The 16,218-nt window shown below is 42.7% G+C and overlaps 1 protein-coding gene across 2 annotated transcripts in view; it reads right to left on the bottom strand.

Annotated features, from left to right (window-relative positions):
• The window catches only part of LOC135255306 (activating molecule in BECN1-regulated autophagy protein 1-like), a 106,436-nt gene extending 91,513 nt beyond the window's left edge, over positions 1–14,923 (bottom strand). Inside the window, exons 1-7 of one of the 2 annotated variants that reach the window (XM_064336296.1) lie at positions 14,641–14,923; positions 8,774–8,995; positions 8,036–8,094; positions 7,419–7,602; positions 6,730–6,902; positions 6,282–6,348; positions 4,577–6,114 (exon numbers count right to left, since the gene is read on the bottom strand). In XM_064336296.1, coding sequence (XP_064192366.1) covers positions 4,577–6,114; positions 6,282–6,348; positions 6,730–6,902; positions 7,419–7,602; positions 8,036–8,094; positions 8,774–8,908 — 2,156 coding nt within the window. In that variant the 5' untranslated portion in view covers positions 8,909–8,995; positions 14,641–14,923. Of the gene's footprint in view, positions 1–4,576; positions 6,115–6,281; positions 6,349–6,729; positions 6,903–7,418; positions 7,603–8,035; positions 8,095–8,773; positions 8,996–9,315; positions 9,465–14,640 lie in introns of those variants that run through there. The other variant, XM_064336298.1, reaches the window with a different exon arrangement.
• Positions 14,924–16,218: the final 1,295 nt, after the last annotated feature.

The following is a 16,218-nucleotide window of genomic DNA, read 5'->3' as shown; positions in this document are numbered from 1 at the left end:
TGCAGGTGCCTGTATTCACAATTAGGGACACACAAACCTTTTGGAAAAACAAATCATCTCTTCAGCAATTTGCTCCTTGGTAGTTACAGACAGCCAAAATAATTACAGCTAAATTAATACTCTGGTCTTTCTGATTTGAGCAGCATTTCAGACACACTGCAATCTCTGCACTCGATAAACTCAATTTCACATAGTTGCCGTTCCAAACGTTGTCCCTGCAGAACCCTTATTCCAACCTTACAACCCACAAAGGACGATTCAGTCTGATGCTGAAGAGAAGCAGTTGCGTTTGATGGCTTGAGATGCTTCGGCTATCTTATATTTCCAATTTCTAAAATTACCTTTTTTTTTCAAATGAGCAGAATAAATCAATTTACTGTACTTATCAAAAGGAGAGCTCATCATATTTGTGGTTATATCAAACTAGAAGCTGCGCGTGCACTCGAATGATTTCTGTACGTTAGCCAGTAGCACACTGCCACCAAGAGGGAAAAGCAGCCGTATAGAACACGCCAGCCCTTCCACCAGGACAGAGCTGCCCTTGATCAAAGTTTGGTTGCAGCGCAGCCTTAACCGCGTTCGCGCTGCCCATTTCCAAGAAGCCTACTTCCAAATTTCACAGTAAGAATGGAGCTTCCATTAGAGAGGGGCGCCCTGCAAAAGTGTGATAACCCACTTTTCCCCACAGTTAACCCTATTTTCACATCACAGGACACATGGCAATTATCTGGAGATAGGCCTACATCTTTCCATTACCGACCTTGCGGTAGACGAAAGAGGTGAAATGTGATAAGTAATTCTTCAGAGAAGTCAATTACTTTTTCACACATAGAACCATCTTTCTCTGATATAGGCCTACATTTAGTGGGTTTCACCATTTTACCCCACGTAGCCTATATCAGACCACAACTTAAAGTATTTTATAAACAGCCGCTTGTCTCCCTTCATGTTTTTCACCGCATTTTACTTTGTTGTAACTTCTTTTCCTAAAATATTACATAGTTAAATAAAATTAGACTTCAAGCACACTTTCATTTATAAAAAGCACATTTACTAAATTATCTTTTTGATCAACACCATGTCTCTCATGACGAATGACTTAAGGAATGACTCGATTATTTTGAAACCACACAGGAGAAAATGCTTTAAAAATAAGATACGGCATTGCAGACAGTAAATATTTTCCCCAAGAAAGGAGATACAAAACAACTGCTACAAATGGCATTACATTACTACTACAGCAATAAATCCTTACATTCTGTTATTCTACATTACACCTCGTTGTTGAAAAGGATAGTCTTCTTTCTGCAATTGTTGTATATTATTTCAGTTTTAGTTTATGTTTTCCACTCCTAGACAGTTCTTTTGCACAATGAAGGATATTTCAAGTAGGCTAATTGCAGCTTGTTTCTTATGACCTGCCAGCATCACAATAACTGGTATTGATGTATCAACAGATTTGTGGCTTAAAGCAAGCAAATACACTTTGGCTATGTTCATACTCCAGTCTCCATGTGGTTCTCTGCTGTTCACACTTCTAAAAACACCAGACAAAAATGTAATTTGGCCATTTTTTAGCTGGGGTCTAAATCTAGCCTTTGAGTAACTCTAAAGCAACTTGTACAGCAATGTTATGACTGCAGAGGGTGGATGTGTGTATATTACCTCATCATCATTTTAAAAATAATTAGGCCTACATTTAATCTCATCTTTCTTCAAAAACCCTTTCATACCATGCATGCAGCCTGAGTCCACTGCGCTAAAGGGGAAAAAGTGGCATGGCTTCCTGCATCAACAGTACTACACGTGAGAGAAGCATCACATGAAATCCTCAGGACTGAAAATGGTCCTAGCTTGTGCAATCCCAAATTGGCAAAAACACCTTCATGTGACTTTCACCAACTATGTTTTGACAACCCAGATCTGTTTAAATTGTGGTTAGTTGCCCTCAAACGGGATGTCAGCAGACAATTCACCTTCCCCTTTCAACCGCTCAGCCTCCATCTGTTACAACTCCTTATAACTAAATTAAGGTTTGAATAAATAACATTTAGCAACATATGTGAAACTTTCTTTGGTTTTAATACAATTGTAGCAACAATTTTGGGTCGTAAGTAAATGGTAAATGTTAAAAAAGGCAGTAGTAACTATGCACTGGCTAGGCCAGATGTAGCTATCTGAACCATGTCTCTGGTTAATCTTGGGAATGAAGAACATGCACTAGAATTGAAGTGCATGCTCTTCAATTCTATACCAGGACAAAATTAAAATACATTTTGTGTTTTCAATTCTGAATAAAAGCTATAAAATCAATGTGTTCATACGTATAGCCTCTGGAAACACGACGTCACTGCACCAGCTGCTTGGACTTGGCCTACTTGAGGTGTACTATTTATTTTCTTGCCTTAAACCACAAACCCATAGATGCCCAAATACTACTATAAAGCAGGTGTAAAAGTTGTAAAAAAAATAAAAATAAAAAACTATTAAGCGTCTGAATGCGCCCATAATCACACACAAAAACTGTCTGGGCCAGTCACAACCACACCAAAAATGAAACATAAAAAAATCCCAAAAGTGAACTATACATATAAATTTCATTAGTTTAAAAAGGTTGTGCAGATTCAGGAGGCCTGTAAACCTAAGAAAACTTACACTTCTTAAAGATACAAAACATCATTTGGAATACAACATTAACAGAGCTACTACCAGAGGGTAGCTCCACCATTCCTTGAGACCAGTACTTCACAAACACAGGAGGTTTATTACAGATTATGAATACTGATTTTAAAAAACACGGCCAATGACCAGTCACCTTCATTGATATTCATGAGATTAAATTCTTGAGATTAACCAAATTGTAATGTTTCAACTCCAATGGAAGACAGTTTTCAACATTAAGAATACAGAACAGAGTAGGCTATCTGGTGAGACTACCCGCTGCAGACATGCATCTTTGACACATATCATCCCTTACAAGAACCCTAGTTCCTTATGTTCCTCGGCACATAAAAAATGTATGCAAATACATCCGCCAACTGCTATGACCCAGGCAGCAGGCCAAACACCTGAATTTCCCGAGGCCTTGGGTGGTTCAGATGTCCTCAGTGGACCCAATCAAACTTTTTGTGCGGCGCCTCAACATTCCAGCAGCATATCGCACAAATGCTGCCAGTCACTGCAACTTGGCATCGGAATATCATACTGGGTGTAGCCAAACACCTCAAGCTAATTCCCAGCTGAATCAGAAAGGTTAAACGAGGCTATCAAATGGAGAAGGCAGGTTTTGGCATTCTGATCACCTGACTAATTACAATCACAAACAAACATAAGGCTTGGCGAAATGCCTCCCTCACTATAAACCTCAACAAACAAATGTGTGACAGTCTGACAGGTCTTTGACTGCTGAGAAATGGGCAAAGATGGAAATGGAAACTACTATTCAAATGACTACTCGTGTTGTAAAATTTTAATGCAAAACAAAAGTTATCTCCCACTGCTGAGGGGGTAATCTAAGGCTGCCAAATGGCATGATTCACAAAAGCCACAACCCATTTACCGGGAACCAAATCAGGACATTAAAAACAAGGAACAGAAATGACCTTTTTTCACTTGCAGCCTTATTCGGCAAGGTTCTGGGACTTCATTTTTAAGAGTCAGTCGGCATTCTGGAAAAACTGCACTGGAAATATGACAGATGAAGATCGAGTGACATGGAAATCATTCTTTTCAACTTTAGTGTGAACAAACCCATTACATTACCGGATCAAGCACCCAAAGCAAAACAACGGCAGCCATCAACTAACATTCTTCTAACTACTGAAATAAATGAATTGAGCGTATACACCAAATAAATGATTGCCCAGACTAATAAGAAGCTATGCAGTACACCCTGTCAGTCATATTAATTTAATATAAAAGCTAGAGAAATTCCCATAAATATACATACACATTAAAATATGGCCGGTAGCGATTCACTTAACGGATCAGTTTTTCTTCATTACCAAGCTACTTAGCAAACTCTAGATTCTCCGGCTAGTAAGCCAGTGTTAACAAAATCATAACTTGCTGTGCTTGTACAGAAAATAATTACTGCTTTACACATCATGTGTGAGTAATACCGACCTATTAAAATGCCAGATAGTACTAGACTGCCAGAATACAACAAGTGCTCAGTGTGGGAAAGCAGCTATAGACTGAACCAGATAAAGATGATTAACAGGTTCAAACCAAAAACTGCAAATGGCGGTCACGTGTCCATAAAAAATTTGGATTACTTTCTGTCCCTGGTTGGTCACCTCAGTTGGAATGTCAGTGCAGGATAACAGCAACCAGAGGCAACATGCCAAGTAAAAAAAAGTGTTGTGTAAATTTTTTTTTTCCCCCCCCAATGTACCCTTGAGACAAGGACTGTTGTGATACCAGAAGATACCTTACACTCAGCAGCATTTATAAAACCAGACAAAACAGAATTAGGCTACAAATGTTTCTAGAAGAGAGCCGGAGGCATTAGTGTGAAACTACAGTACTAAAGAAAAAGAACCGTTAGCAGAAACAGTGTAAAGTGGGCTCTCACCTCCTCAGGGAATCCTCGTCCGAGTTCTCCTCAGGCACTTCCTGGTTTAAGGCCTCTTGTGATACATTCCTGGTTCGGCTGGCGGCGGACTGCCTGTAAACTCGCTCCCACTGGCCCGTCTCTTGGTTGTACACCAGCCCCACAGTTTGCTCCCCCTGCTGGCTGGAGGACCCCGGGCGGGGAAAAGCTGGGTCAGCAACAGGGCCTCCCCCAGTGGGTACTGTGGCCACGGCCACTGCCCTCCTCTCAGGGGGATGGGGCTCTCGTGATCCCCCCTGGCCCAGGGCCTCAAAGGCGGAGCTGGAAGGCTGCCAGGGGGAAGCCTCCTCATTGGAGGTGGAGGAGGCCTGGCCAGTGCGCTCCCAGCGCTGCGTGTCATGGTTGAAGGTGAGCAGGTTGTGGCAGGCCCGGCAGCGGTTAAGGTGGCCCCGTGAGAGGCTGGAGTTGTTCTCACTGCTGTGGGGTGGCGGCTGGTAGTGGGAGGGGCCGGGCCGATCAGGGTCCATGTTGTTGTTGAGCAGCTCCTGCGTGGTCGCAGGCTGCTCCGGGCCACCCTCCGCGCCCATGGACTGCTCCATGTCCTGCAGGCGGTCGTATTCCATGAAGTACCGGCTCAAGTTGCATTGGAGGACCTTGCGGATAGAGGCAGGGCTGTTCCGCCCTCCCTCTCCCAGGGGGTGGTGCCCGCTGCTGGTGCCGGCCCCGCCCCCTAGGTTGCTGCCACTGCTGCTGCCACTGCCGCCACTGGGGCCAGCCCCAGGCGAGTGGAATCCCCGCCCCTCGGTGGCAGAAGTGTAGACGGGCGTCTGCGAAGTGCCCTCCTGCTGCCTGAGCACCGACAGCAGGCTGACGGAGGAGGCGCTAGTCCTGGGAGGGGGCATCCCGCCGCTCCCGCCCTCCGAGCGGACGTTCAGCATGCTGCCCGTCCAGTCGGCGCCCGCCAGGCGTCCGGAGGGGTCGCGGCTGGCCTGCTGGTGGCTCAGGGGCGGGCTGGCCACCAGGCCCAGGAGCCCGCGGCGGGCAGAGGGGGCGGAGGACAGGCTGCGCAGGGAGTTCCCGGCGGTGCTGCCGTACACGCTGCTGAAGGCCGAGGGGCGGTCCGGCCCGCGGGGCTCCGAGGGCTGCCGGGGTTCCGTGCGGGCCGAGGAGAAGGTGGAGGCGTGGTGGGGCAGGAGCTCGGAGGAGGCCGGGGGCGGGGACGGGGCGGAGGAAGAGTCCTCGCCGGGCGAGGAGGTGCGGGCCACCGAGCAGCGGCTGCAGAAGCACACCATGCCCAGGTGCTGCACGCAGCCCTGGTACGCGGGCCGGTCGCGGAGGGAGGTGTAGCGGCCCGAGGGCAGGCTGGGAGGGGCGGGGCTCTCCTCGGCGGGTGGGGGCTGCTCCCCGGCCTGCGACCCCGAGCTGCGGGAGGAGAGGATGTGCAGGAAGTTGTGCAGGATGGGCGTGCGGCGCACGGGCTGGGACTGCAGGAAGGAGCGCTGGCGGAAGTGGGGAGGCATCTCCACACTGTCCATGGGAACCTCGGAGTCGTCATCGCTCTGCCAGGGGGCAAACAGAGGGGGCGCGTCGGTTAACACATAAAAGAACGCCAAACCGCAGTAGACAACATATACGGCATATATAGCATAACATACATGTGCATATACATTTAAATGGAGACTTGCCTGTAAGCCATAATAGGACTAGTAAGAAATTATTCCCTCACCTGTTGGTTCGAAGGGTTGACAATGGCTGTCAAAAGGTTGTGACCCAAGGGATCAAATCTGACCAACCTGCAACAAAACAAAAAAAGTGTGCCGGTTAAATGCCGATGCCCATCTTCCAAGGCAGACCGAAGACCTACCGTTTCAGATCGCACCACGGCTCTATCATTTCTTTCATCGATTACTTTTTGGGACAGTGCTATAGATTTAGCTGTGCAAACCTATGTTTGTTACAACACATATTGTTGTTTATCAGATTAACACTACACTTATTGATCATAAATGGTCCTTTTGTGCCTTCTTGGTGATACCGTACTTTAGTATTCCTGAGACTAGCAGTAATGTTCTCCACTTCCGTCAGTCGCCCTGGATAAGTGCGTCTGCTAAGTGATCATAATGCAATGTAACCTTGTCTCGAGAAGCCATTTAGAGACGCGAGGGGGACCAGACCTGACTCTCTCTGTCTCGCTGGCGGTCTTGACCACGGCAAAGGGCTCCCGCCGGCTCCAGTCCCAGAAGTGGACCTCGTTGTTAGTGGCGATGAGGAGGAGCTGGGCGGTGGGGTGGAAGGCCAGGGAAGCGATAGCCACGTTGCTCTCGGTGAACCAGCTCTCGCTGCCGCCCTGGAGAGAGCGGAATGTTGGGCACGGAGGCAGGGGGAACTGAGGTCAGAGCGCTCGCAGAAACGGGAGAGGGAGCCAACTAGCGCTACGCAACACCCGAACAATCCGTGCCTTTTTTTAAACACAGAAAATAATCCTCTGCGATGTTTTCTATGCGTTGTACGGAGACATTTCAACTTACCATAAATTTATTATGCTACAGTAAAGTTAATAGTTTGGCAAGTTTGAAACGTAGTAAAACACGGCCTGACAGGTCTAAGCCACTGCACTTAAATCACATTTTCTCTGGTATTTGCATTAACTTGGATCCGCAGCTGTCTTATGAACAGATGTCTTCGGTGGAAAACACAGTAAGCGAAAACAGATTTACGCCGCAGTTTTGTGACACACTGAGCACAACTTACATTTTTAAAATAAATAAGTAAATAAATAAATAAAGCTTTTCAAAAGGGTTTTTTATACCCATGGCAACGGTGAGACATACTGTATCATTGTGTGTAGGCGAGAAGCACTCACATGCAGATCCCAGATGCGGACCTCTCCATCAAGGCACCCGGAGGCCACCAGTCCCAAAATGGTAGGGTGAAAGGTCACGCACCACGGGGTGCGGCGGTGGCCCACCAGGGAGTGAATGCACTTGCCCGTTTTCACCTCCGTGATGTAAATGTTGTGATTGACATGAGTAGAAGCCATTAGGGTCCTGTGCGGTACAAAGCATGAGAAAATAAAAATGGCATTGAACGCCGAAGCTTTGAAGAGTTTCTTCAGAGTTCCTTCAGCACTTCAAATGCAAAAGGTCTTCCAAATAAGGCCCTTATTTTAAAGGAAGAATAAGGACCTTCTGATAACAGGTCCATGAAAGGTTAGGGAAACTTAGGACTTTTATAAACTTTTTGGATGCCTGCTAGTTTTGGAAAACAGCATGATGTCACTAAAGTTGCAGCAGATTGGAATTTCACTGTACAGGATATGTATTCACAAAGAAGCACTCTCTCAACTTTTAATTTCCCACATTTAACATCAAGCACTTTTGTAAGCCCTCTATCTTATGTTGGGCATGGCTCCTATACAGCTAGGCATGAACTAACTCACAGTAAAACATGAGAAGCTTTTCTACTGGATGACCTTCTTACCTGTCTGGGCTGAATGCCAGCAGGAATGTTGAGCGAGGGCTGTCCGGTAACTCTACTTTCTGTGGAATTATAGAAAAACAGATTTTTAAAAATACATAACACCTTGCTCAAACATATGCGCCACCTAAACTTTGTACTCTTTTTTTAATTATGCTTATTTGAAATATGAAATATGCCCTGTACACCCAATTGAAATTATGTTCCAAGAAATGCACATGCACAACATTTCATATCACTTGAAATTGAGATCAAACCTGAACCACTTTATATACCACTATTTGTGCATTTTTAAGGTGACCTGGGTAAAATAATCCATTTTCTCCTCCTCTTTACATATACCAGGCCCCCAACGTTAAGAGAATTGTGGATCATTTCTGGAGACCAAACGTTATTTAGAAAGCTACTGGACAGTCATTTTTCACATAGGAGGGTGTTGCTGCTAAAAAGCTGCACTTGACTGGCAAGTCAACAGTGATTTGAAGCTTTGAAAGGGCAACATCATTTCAGAGGCTCAATCTCTGTTTCAGTGAAATCCAAAGTGACAACAGCATAGATGTCTGAAGACTAAAAATGACCCTGAAAATACCCTTTTTGCAACCCTATGAATTTTGTAAAGTGCCTCCTGATAGGATTGGACTCTTGCTTCCATTAGGCAGCTGCCAATTTATTTTTGAGTGATGCTCCAGTACTGAAGCCCCACCCCATGGCTCGGGGAAGGTGTGGCCACATCCACCTCACCTGGCTCTGCCATTTCATCCAGCGGGCCTTTTCCTCCACGAGCTGCTGCAGGAGGCGCTGGGACCCCTGCCCCTGGGCACCCCGCTCGCGGCCAGCCAGAATCCGCACCGAGTTCTTCTGGTGGGTGGCCTTCATCTCGACACTCCAGCCTGCCGCACCGCCGCACCTGCTTCCTCACGCCTGGGACCTCGATCCGACAGCTACACACGGGCCATGCAGGATCTGGAGCAGGCCACGGGGATGGAGGGAGTTCAGAGAGGGAGCAGGAAGAAAGAACGAGACAAGCAAATTAATTAGGGAGGGAGTGTGTGGGGTTTGTGAAGGAGAAAAAAAACAAACGGTACATAAACATAAGCAACAGTAGTAAGCCTACGTGTATGCATAAATGGCAAGTGGCGGGAAAGGTTTTTCAATCCGTCGAAGCACCGTCAGCTTTAATTAATATAGTGGGCTTCAAACGGGCAATTTCCTTTCTGGGTTATTCTTGAAGCGGTCATGTTGATTTTTGTTTACAGGGGAGCTGAAGGTAAGAAGCAACGTACCCTGGTTTGGCTCTGGGTGAGAAATCTGCCCTGAATTACAGTATTGGCAAGCCAAGCACTTTGCAACCTTGCTCTTCTTATGCCAAAAGCCAAAATCCAGAAGCAGCATGAGCAGCAGAGCAGTCAGGACTTCTTGTTGACAAGGTGAAAGAAAAAAAGGGGGGAGAGAACCATTATTAAGCTCTGTTGCAAATCTGCACAGAGCAAAGGAAGGCCAAGCACACCGGACAAGATGGCCGAAAAACCAGTCTGGCCTTCTCAGTGCTTCTAGGCCGGCGTTTGCGCTTTATAGGCTATAACTGGGGAAGAAATAGGAGTATTTTAAAAGAAAGGGGCGGAGGCTTTTATGGCCCATTCTGATTATCAAGGCTGGAAAGGTATTATTTTAGGTAAGTGCATTAAAAGCCATGCTGGGTAATTCTGGTCATAGCACCTCCAGGAAACAGTATGTTGAACAATCACATCTTTATTGCGTAACATGATTTCCATTTACTTCACCTCCAGGAATTTAACGTTTCATCATTGGTCTCTGGGTTGATATTTTTCTAACAAGCCACAAAATTAAACATGCCTGCTTTTTCAAAGTATTAGATTTGCTTTGATGTTCTTCTGTCAAAACTATCATCAAACTTCAATGCAGACAACTTTTTAATTGTTCACAAACATGACATGGTATCAAATCTTAAAGGGGCAGTTCGCCCAAAAATTAAGTGTCTTGTTCCATGATGTAAATTACACCCGGTAATATCTCAACCATTAATTTTTTTTTTTTTTTTTTAAGTAGAGGAAATAGTTTGATGCACAAATTAAGCTCTGTGGATGTCCATGAGTAAACGTGGCAGTACATTTGGAAAGAGACGATGCTGTTCAGTTTATCGAATGCCACAAAAAATGTAAGTATATATTAGTCTGTTGTGTCAAGGTGAACTGCACCTACAAAACTCATCAAATCTCAGTAAAACTATCTGGATGGATAGACAGTACACTGGGCAACACACTTTAATTTCATTTTTGGGCAAACTGCCTCTTTAAGACTGAAAGCAGGACATGTACTGAACAAACTGGATCTACGTACATTTGCTAGATTTAGCTGCACTTGCCATTTAAGTTTTTTTGTTAACATGTTTTGTTTTTTGTTTAGTTGGTTTCTAGTTTATTGCAATTCTAGGATAAACTTGGATTGCTTGTTCATAGGGATTTTTTTTTTTTTTACTGGCTTTTGGCAGTCCATCTTGTAATCTCTGTATGCAAAACCAAAATAAGTAATAATGAAATAAGGATGAACAGCCCTGATAACTAAACTTCTTCCCAATAAAATTTATAGGCAGAGACCACACATTTAGTATTTACATGTGTCAGGTGTTTCTAAAAAATCAAGGAACATTTCTTTTGAACTGGCACACAGCAGCGTAAACAAAGACAGCTGGCTATAAGCATCAGACCAGTCCGAGGTTGCTGTGATATTGAGGTAACTTAGCCAAATGAGATTTTCTTGGAAACATGTCTGCTGAAATGGTGAAGAGTTAGAGCATTTTCAGAAACTTATTCAAAAACTGTTCAATGACATTCACAACGACCCAGGTAGGCTAAAAAAGAACTCTCATGATAATAAGAATAAGAAGTCTCATGATAATAAAAAGAACACCTGCCTGTCAGATCAGAAACACTGTTCAGGAGGCAGGTGTGGATGTGTCAGTGACTACTGTCTGCAGAACTACAGAGGCTATACTGCAAGATGCAAACCACTAGCTAGTTACTGTAACTGCAAAAACAGGATGGCCAGGATACAGTGTGCCAAAAACTACCTAAAAGAGCCTGTAGAGTTCTGGAAAAAGGTTGTGCGGACTGATAAGCCCAAGATTCACTTGTATCAATGTGATGGAACGAGCAAAGTGTGGAGGCCAAAAGGAACTGCCCAAGATCCAAAGCATCCCCCCTCATCTGCAAAACATAGTGGCGGGGGTGTTATCATTTGGGAATCTATGGCTGATGCATGTACTAGCTCCCTTGTCTTCACTGATGATGTAACTGCTGATAGCAGCAGCAAAATGAGCAGGACAGGTGTTAAGGGGCTTTTCTTCATTATGGTGACAAATTCTTAGGTCATCAACTGAGGTCTTCGTTAGCCTATCAGGCCCTCACAAGTGCTCTCATTTTTCTCAATGATGTTACAAACCGTTGATTTTGGCCTATGTCTATGACTGTTTCTTCCCCCATGTTTCATAGCCTCATAATGGGTTTCTTGACTTTCACTGGCACAACTCTGGTCCATATGCTGATAAACACCAATAACAGACAGATATAAACCATAACATGCCCTGCATATGCAAAAATATACAGCATGACAGGGTGGTGATTAGCCAGAGGTTGAAACCCTTTTTTTTTTTTTAAATGTAAATAAACAGTAATACAGTAAGAAATGATAAAGGATAAGTAAACAGGTACATACATGCAGAAATAGCCATGCACAGAATGTCAGGTTTCATCCATTAATTCATATCCGTGTACATTCCTTTATTTTTTACATTTTTCTTGCATTCATATTTATTAATTGATTTATTTATTCACTTATTTATTCATTTATTTTTATTTTTATTCATTTTGGTATTTTTGGTCCTCCATAGCATATTTTTTATTGGTATGACGCATTTAGCTACCGATATCGTAAACAGACTGAGCTACGTCATCTACTCTAATCAACATTATTAGACTACGTTCATATTTCCAAACTTAAAAAAATACTGCATCCCTGACCACAAGAATGCGTAGCACGATATGTTGCAACCAAGATATTCACTGCATAAGAAAGCCTTTCGTTTGCATATTTAATCTTAGCTATGTTTTGTGAATCAAGTGTTGTAAACTGTTGCTATGGCAACTTTTCGTTTTATTTTTGGATTTCTAAGCTGACAATTTGAAAGTTTTCGCATACTGATTAATGGGGCGGTAACACTGATAGAAAACTGCTAATATTTGCTTCAGTCGGCACACTTCCGGTTGCGAAGTTAATTCGTCCTTGGCCTTCAATCAGAGTTCAACTATGTTGATGTCCTCGACAAAATTCTAAATGGGTGAGTTGGACGGGTGAGCTGATTCTAGCTGTGTCATAGCATTGGGTGCTGTATGACACACCTGTACAAGATTACAGAAACAACATTTTAAAAAGATGCAGCTTGGTTTCGAGTCAGCAGAAAAAAAGGACTTTGTGGTAATAACCATTTCTGTAACGTTACAAATTTTTTAATTTAGCTGGCGATACTAGCCGATGGAAGTTCATTGCTGAATTCAATATATCACAGCCGAATTGTACCCACTAAGCTGGCTATCTACCATTCGGTTTTGATACATTAAATAAGATACATTTTGATACATTAAATAAGATAATGAGCAAAAACTTTATGACTTCTACAGAAATGTACGATAGTTGCTAAAAACTATATATTTTACTCAGAAAATGGAACTTCAGTATTATCAAGAAGAAAGAGACCAGGATGTATTTAACAAAGTTGCTTACTGAGTTAGCTGAATAACTGCGCTGGGTAAAACCCTGAACAGTAATTTTAACTTCAGTTTATGTCCAGATTTGGGAGGATTCTGGTTTTTACTCAGTGCGGTTTTCAAGATAACTCAGTAATCCATCTTTGTGTCTCCAGCAGTGCAGTCCAGGCGAAGCTCTGCCAATATGTTTAAGGTTAGGTGCAGAAGTTAAACAATATTAAGGATTCCTTTACTCACTGGATGCGAAAAACAGGCAGGCAGATGTCCTATTCTTAAATTGACCAAAGATTTATAAGCAAAATTAAATCAAAGCAACTAGGGAAAGTACAGTGTAGTATTCTTAAATACGCTTGTAAACATACATATAAACAAAAAACGCATTCAATGTACCAAGCTAAAAATACAGATCAGTAAGAATAAATATAGAACACATGCATTGAGTAAACTGTAGCCTGCACGTGAACTCAAGCTATACAAAGTGACGTCGCAAAAAGAAAATACATGCATCAAGTAAAGGATTGAGAGCATAAAAACTACAAAATACACAGACGTTGAGAAAATATACGTTAGAAAACATGATGCAAAACAGTGTTCAGCAAATTACCCTTAAAGAGCAGCGTACAGTGCATTGCATCGCAATAGCCAGCACGTGGAATCGTATTACTATACAAAGTGACGTAACTAGGAATGACTACAGGTCATGTAAGTTTGTCCCAACAATCTTGTAATGACACCGACATAATATAATCAACAGCTGTCTTGAAAACAATTATTTACAATCGTGGAGAAAGTCCAGTCCTAATTACAAATAAGATGTCACTATAAATCTGAAGTTAATTAACGTTAGCTACGTACCTTTTTAATAAGAGGTGATTTTTAAGATTTGCTACAACCACTTAGTCCATATTGATATTACAAGTAGCTAGACAAATTAGCTTGGATTAAAAAAGGAACAGAAACTAGTTCTGACAACGAATGTGCAAGCCAGTGAAATAGAGGCCTTGGCGTGCTAATGTTCGTCAGCTAGCTACGTGTGTAAAACGGTTAGCGAGCGAACGCTAACGTTAGCTTGTTCGATTCCTCGCGTTTTGACTCTAATCGCTAGCCTGCTACCTGATATAAACTAGCGTAGCAAGGTAGTTGGCGACAATTCGTCGTATCACGCAACTGTTCCAGAAACAGTAGAGTATATGAACATATACCTAGCTATTCAGCCAATGTTTCTACCTGATGGTGGCTAACACCAGCTTATCCAAACGAATATCGAACCCGTTAACACTCGCTAGCGTTAGTAGACTAACGTTAGTTAACTGGCCAGCAGCACAGTGGCTATGAGTATACAGCTAGCTACGTTTTTACAACATAATGTAGTTTTGAGCTAGCTAACGATAGTTAGTTACGTGTAATGTAATGGTAACGTAGTCTAATCAAACCCAAAACATCGCCGGGTAACGTTCACGGTTAGCTAGCTGTCTAGCTTGCAGTGAACCATTAAGACAACTATTGGGAACCTATCAGAAAACAGTGGACGACAGACGTTACATAGCGAGCACTAGCTAGCCAAGTTAGCGAACACGATAGCTACTGAATTATTGCAGGCATAGCTAGTGCTAATTCCGCCAAGAGCTAATATTGCCCTGCAGTAACGACGAACAACGATATACATCCAGAATATTGAAATCTAATTAAATACATCGTAATAAATTGGAGAACGTCACCAAATTACTCTAAAAAGTTAATGGAAACTGAGAAGTAACTAGCTAGCTCACCAGTACGCCCGGTAGCTAGTTAAGACTACAACAAACCCACCCAAAGGCCGTGGCCTACCTTGTTTCTGTATTTTTGTTGGAAATAGTCGTAGACGAAGCTGGCTAACTAACGTTAGCTCCGTAGCCTCGCTATAAACGAAGTTCAAATGTGGTTTCTGATGCTATCGACCAAGAACGGTTTCCCTAATGGCTTTATTAATGTCGTCTTCGGTTCCGATTTTTAATTTTCTTTTCCAAACCATTAGGGTTACTGCTTTTGGACAGCACAGGATACATTCAAATAGACAGACAGCACAAGAAGCTCCCAGATCGTTGTTAATCGAGAATCGAGAGCAAGGATCGGTTCAGCTTCAGCTGCGTTTATTCAGCTTGTAGCTTATTATGTTAGGTGGATTGATGTTGCTGTTTTCTGCTAAATAATCAGTTGCTATTTAGTACAATTAGAGTTGATTATACAGTAATGGAATACCTTTTTAATATTATCAAAAGAATACGTGGAAATAAATCTAATGGCAGCCTACTTAAGGCTAGTCACAAGTCAGTGTATTTTGTTGATGTTTTTGTAGATTTTTTATTATTAGCTACCTATGAAATATGTAAAGTCAACTCTATGCACCACTTAGGTTTCTTGCCTTTCTCATGCCTGTGTGGGCTCTCTGTCACTGTTGTACTTATGCTGCCATAGTAAACCCATGGTGTGGGTTATAATTCTACTCGTAGTACCTTTGTTTTTCAGCCATGGAATGCCAACTTTGATTGCTTCATGAAACCTGTCAGAAACTAAATGGCTTTGTATTTGTGAACCCACACCTTCTGCCAGCCAGAAGAGGATACCCCCCCCCCCCCCCCCCATGACTTGACTCAGTGTCTCCCTTAGTGATGTAATGGTCAGAAATGGTCTTGCTATCGAATATTACCAAGTAATGACTAACACACAATGCATTTTGTTTTATGGTTCCCTTTATTTTCATAATATTTCATCCTCACTACTAGTGCATCAGTAGTCTCCACTCCATATTGTTTGTTGAATTATTGATCAAAATCACAGCAAATTCTCTGTCTCCTGCAAAGATAAACAAGCATTACTGATATCATTGATTGTTTCATATATGTTTTCTATTTTCTATGTTTTTCAAGTTTTTGTAGCAAATAATCTCCTGTTTTTGTGGGTATGTATTTGAATTTGCGAGACTTCCTGTGTAATTTGTAAGAACATCATTAAATGTCCAGCCTGTTGTGATTTGGCAATGCAGCTCTGCGAAGAAGTCATCCAGTTCTAGATTAAAGCTCATCTGACAATAATTTGAACCCTTTTTCACCTATTGGTGCCTTCAAAATGTAAAGTGGAGCGAGATAAACAAAGTAGCAAAGTTGTATAATTACCAACCTGCTTCTTGGTTGGTTGCAGGGCAAAGTTATTAAATGTGATTTTTTTTAATGAAGTGTTTTATGATTCCCATGTAGTTCAGAAGTTGTAAATCATATAATTATATGGTTCCAGAATTAGTTGATAAGCATTAGTAATCTGTTCAGCTGTTGCTCAATGCCTATTGCCAAAGACTACCAAAGACCTTTTGACCCTTATGCTGCATGGGCTGTCACAACATTCCCTTTTCCTTTGTATTGGACTGCTGGA

Source organism: Anguilla rostrata, chromosome 5, assembly GCF_018555375.3.
Source record: "Anguilla rostrata isolate EN2019 chromosome 5, ASM1855537v3, whole genome shotgun sequence".
In the NCBI taxonomy this organism is placed as follows: domain Eukaryota; kingdom Metazoa; phylum Chordata; class Actinopteri; order Anguilliformes; family Anguillidae; genus Anguilla; species Anguilla rostrata.
The sequence above is the reverse complement of the archived record's forward strand: the minus strand, read 5'-3'. Positions and strand labels throughout refer to the sequence as shown.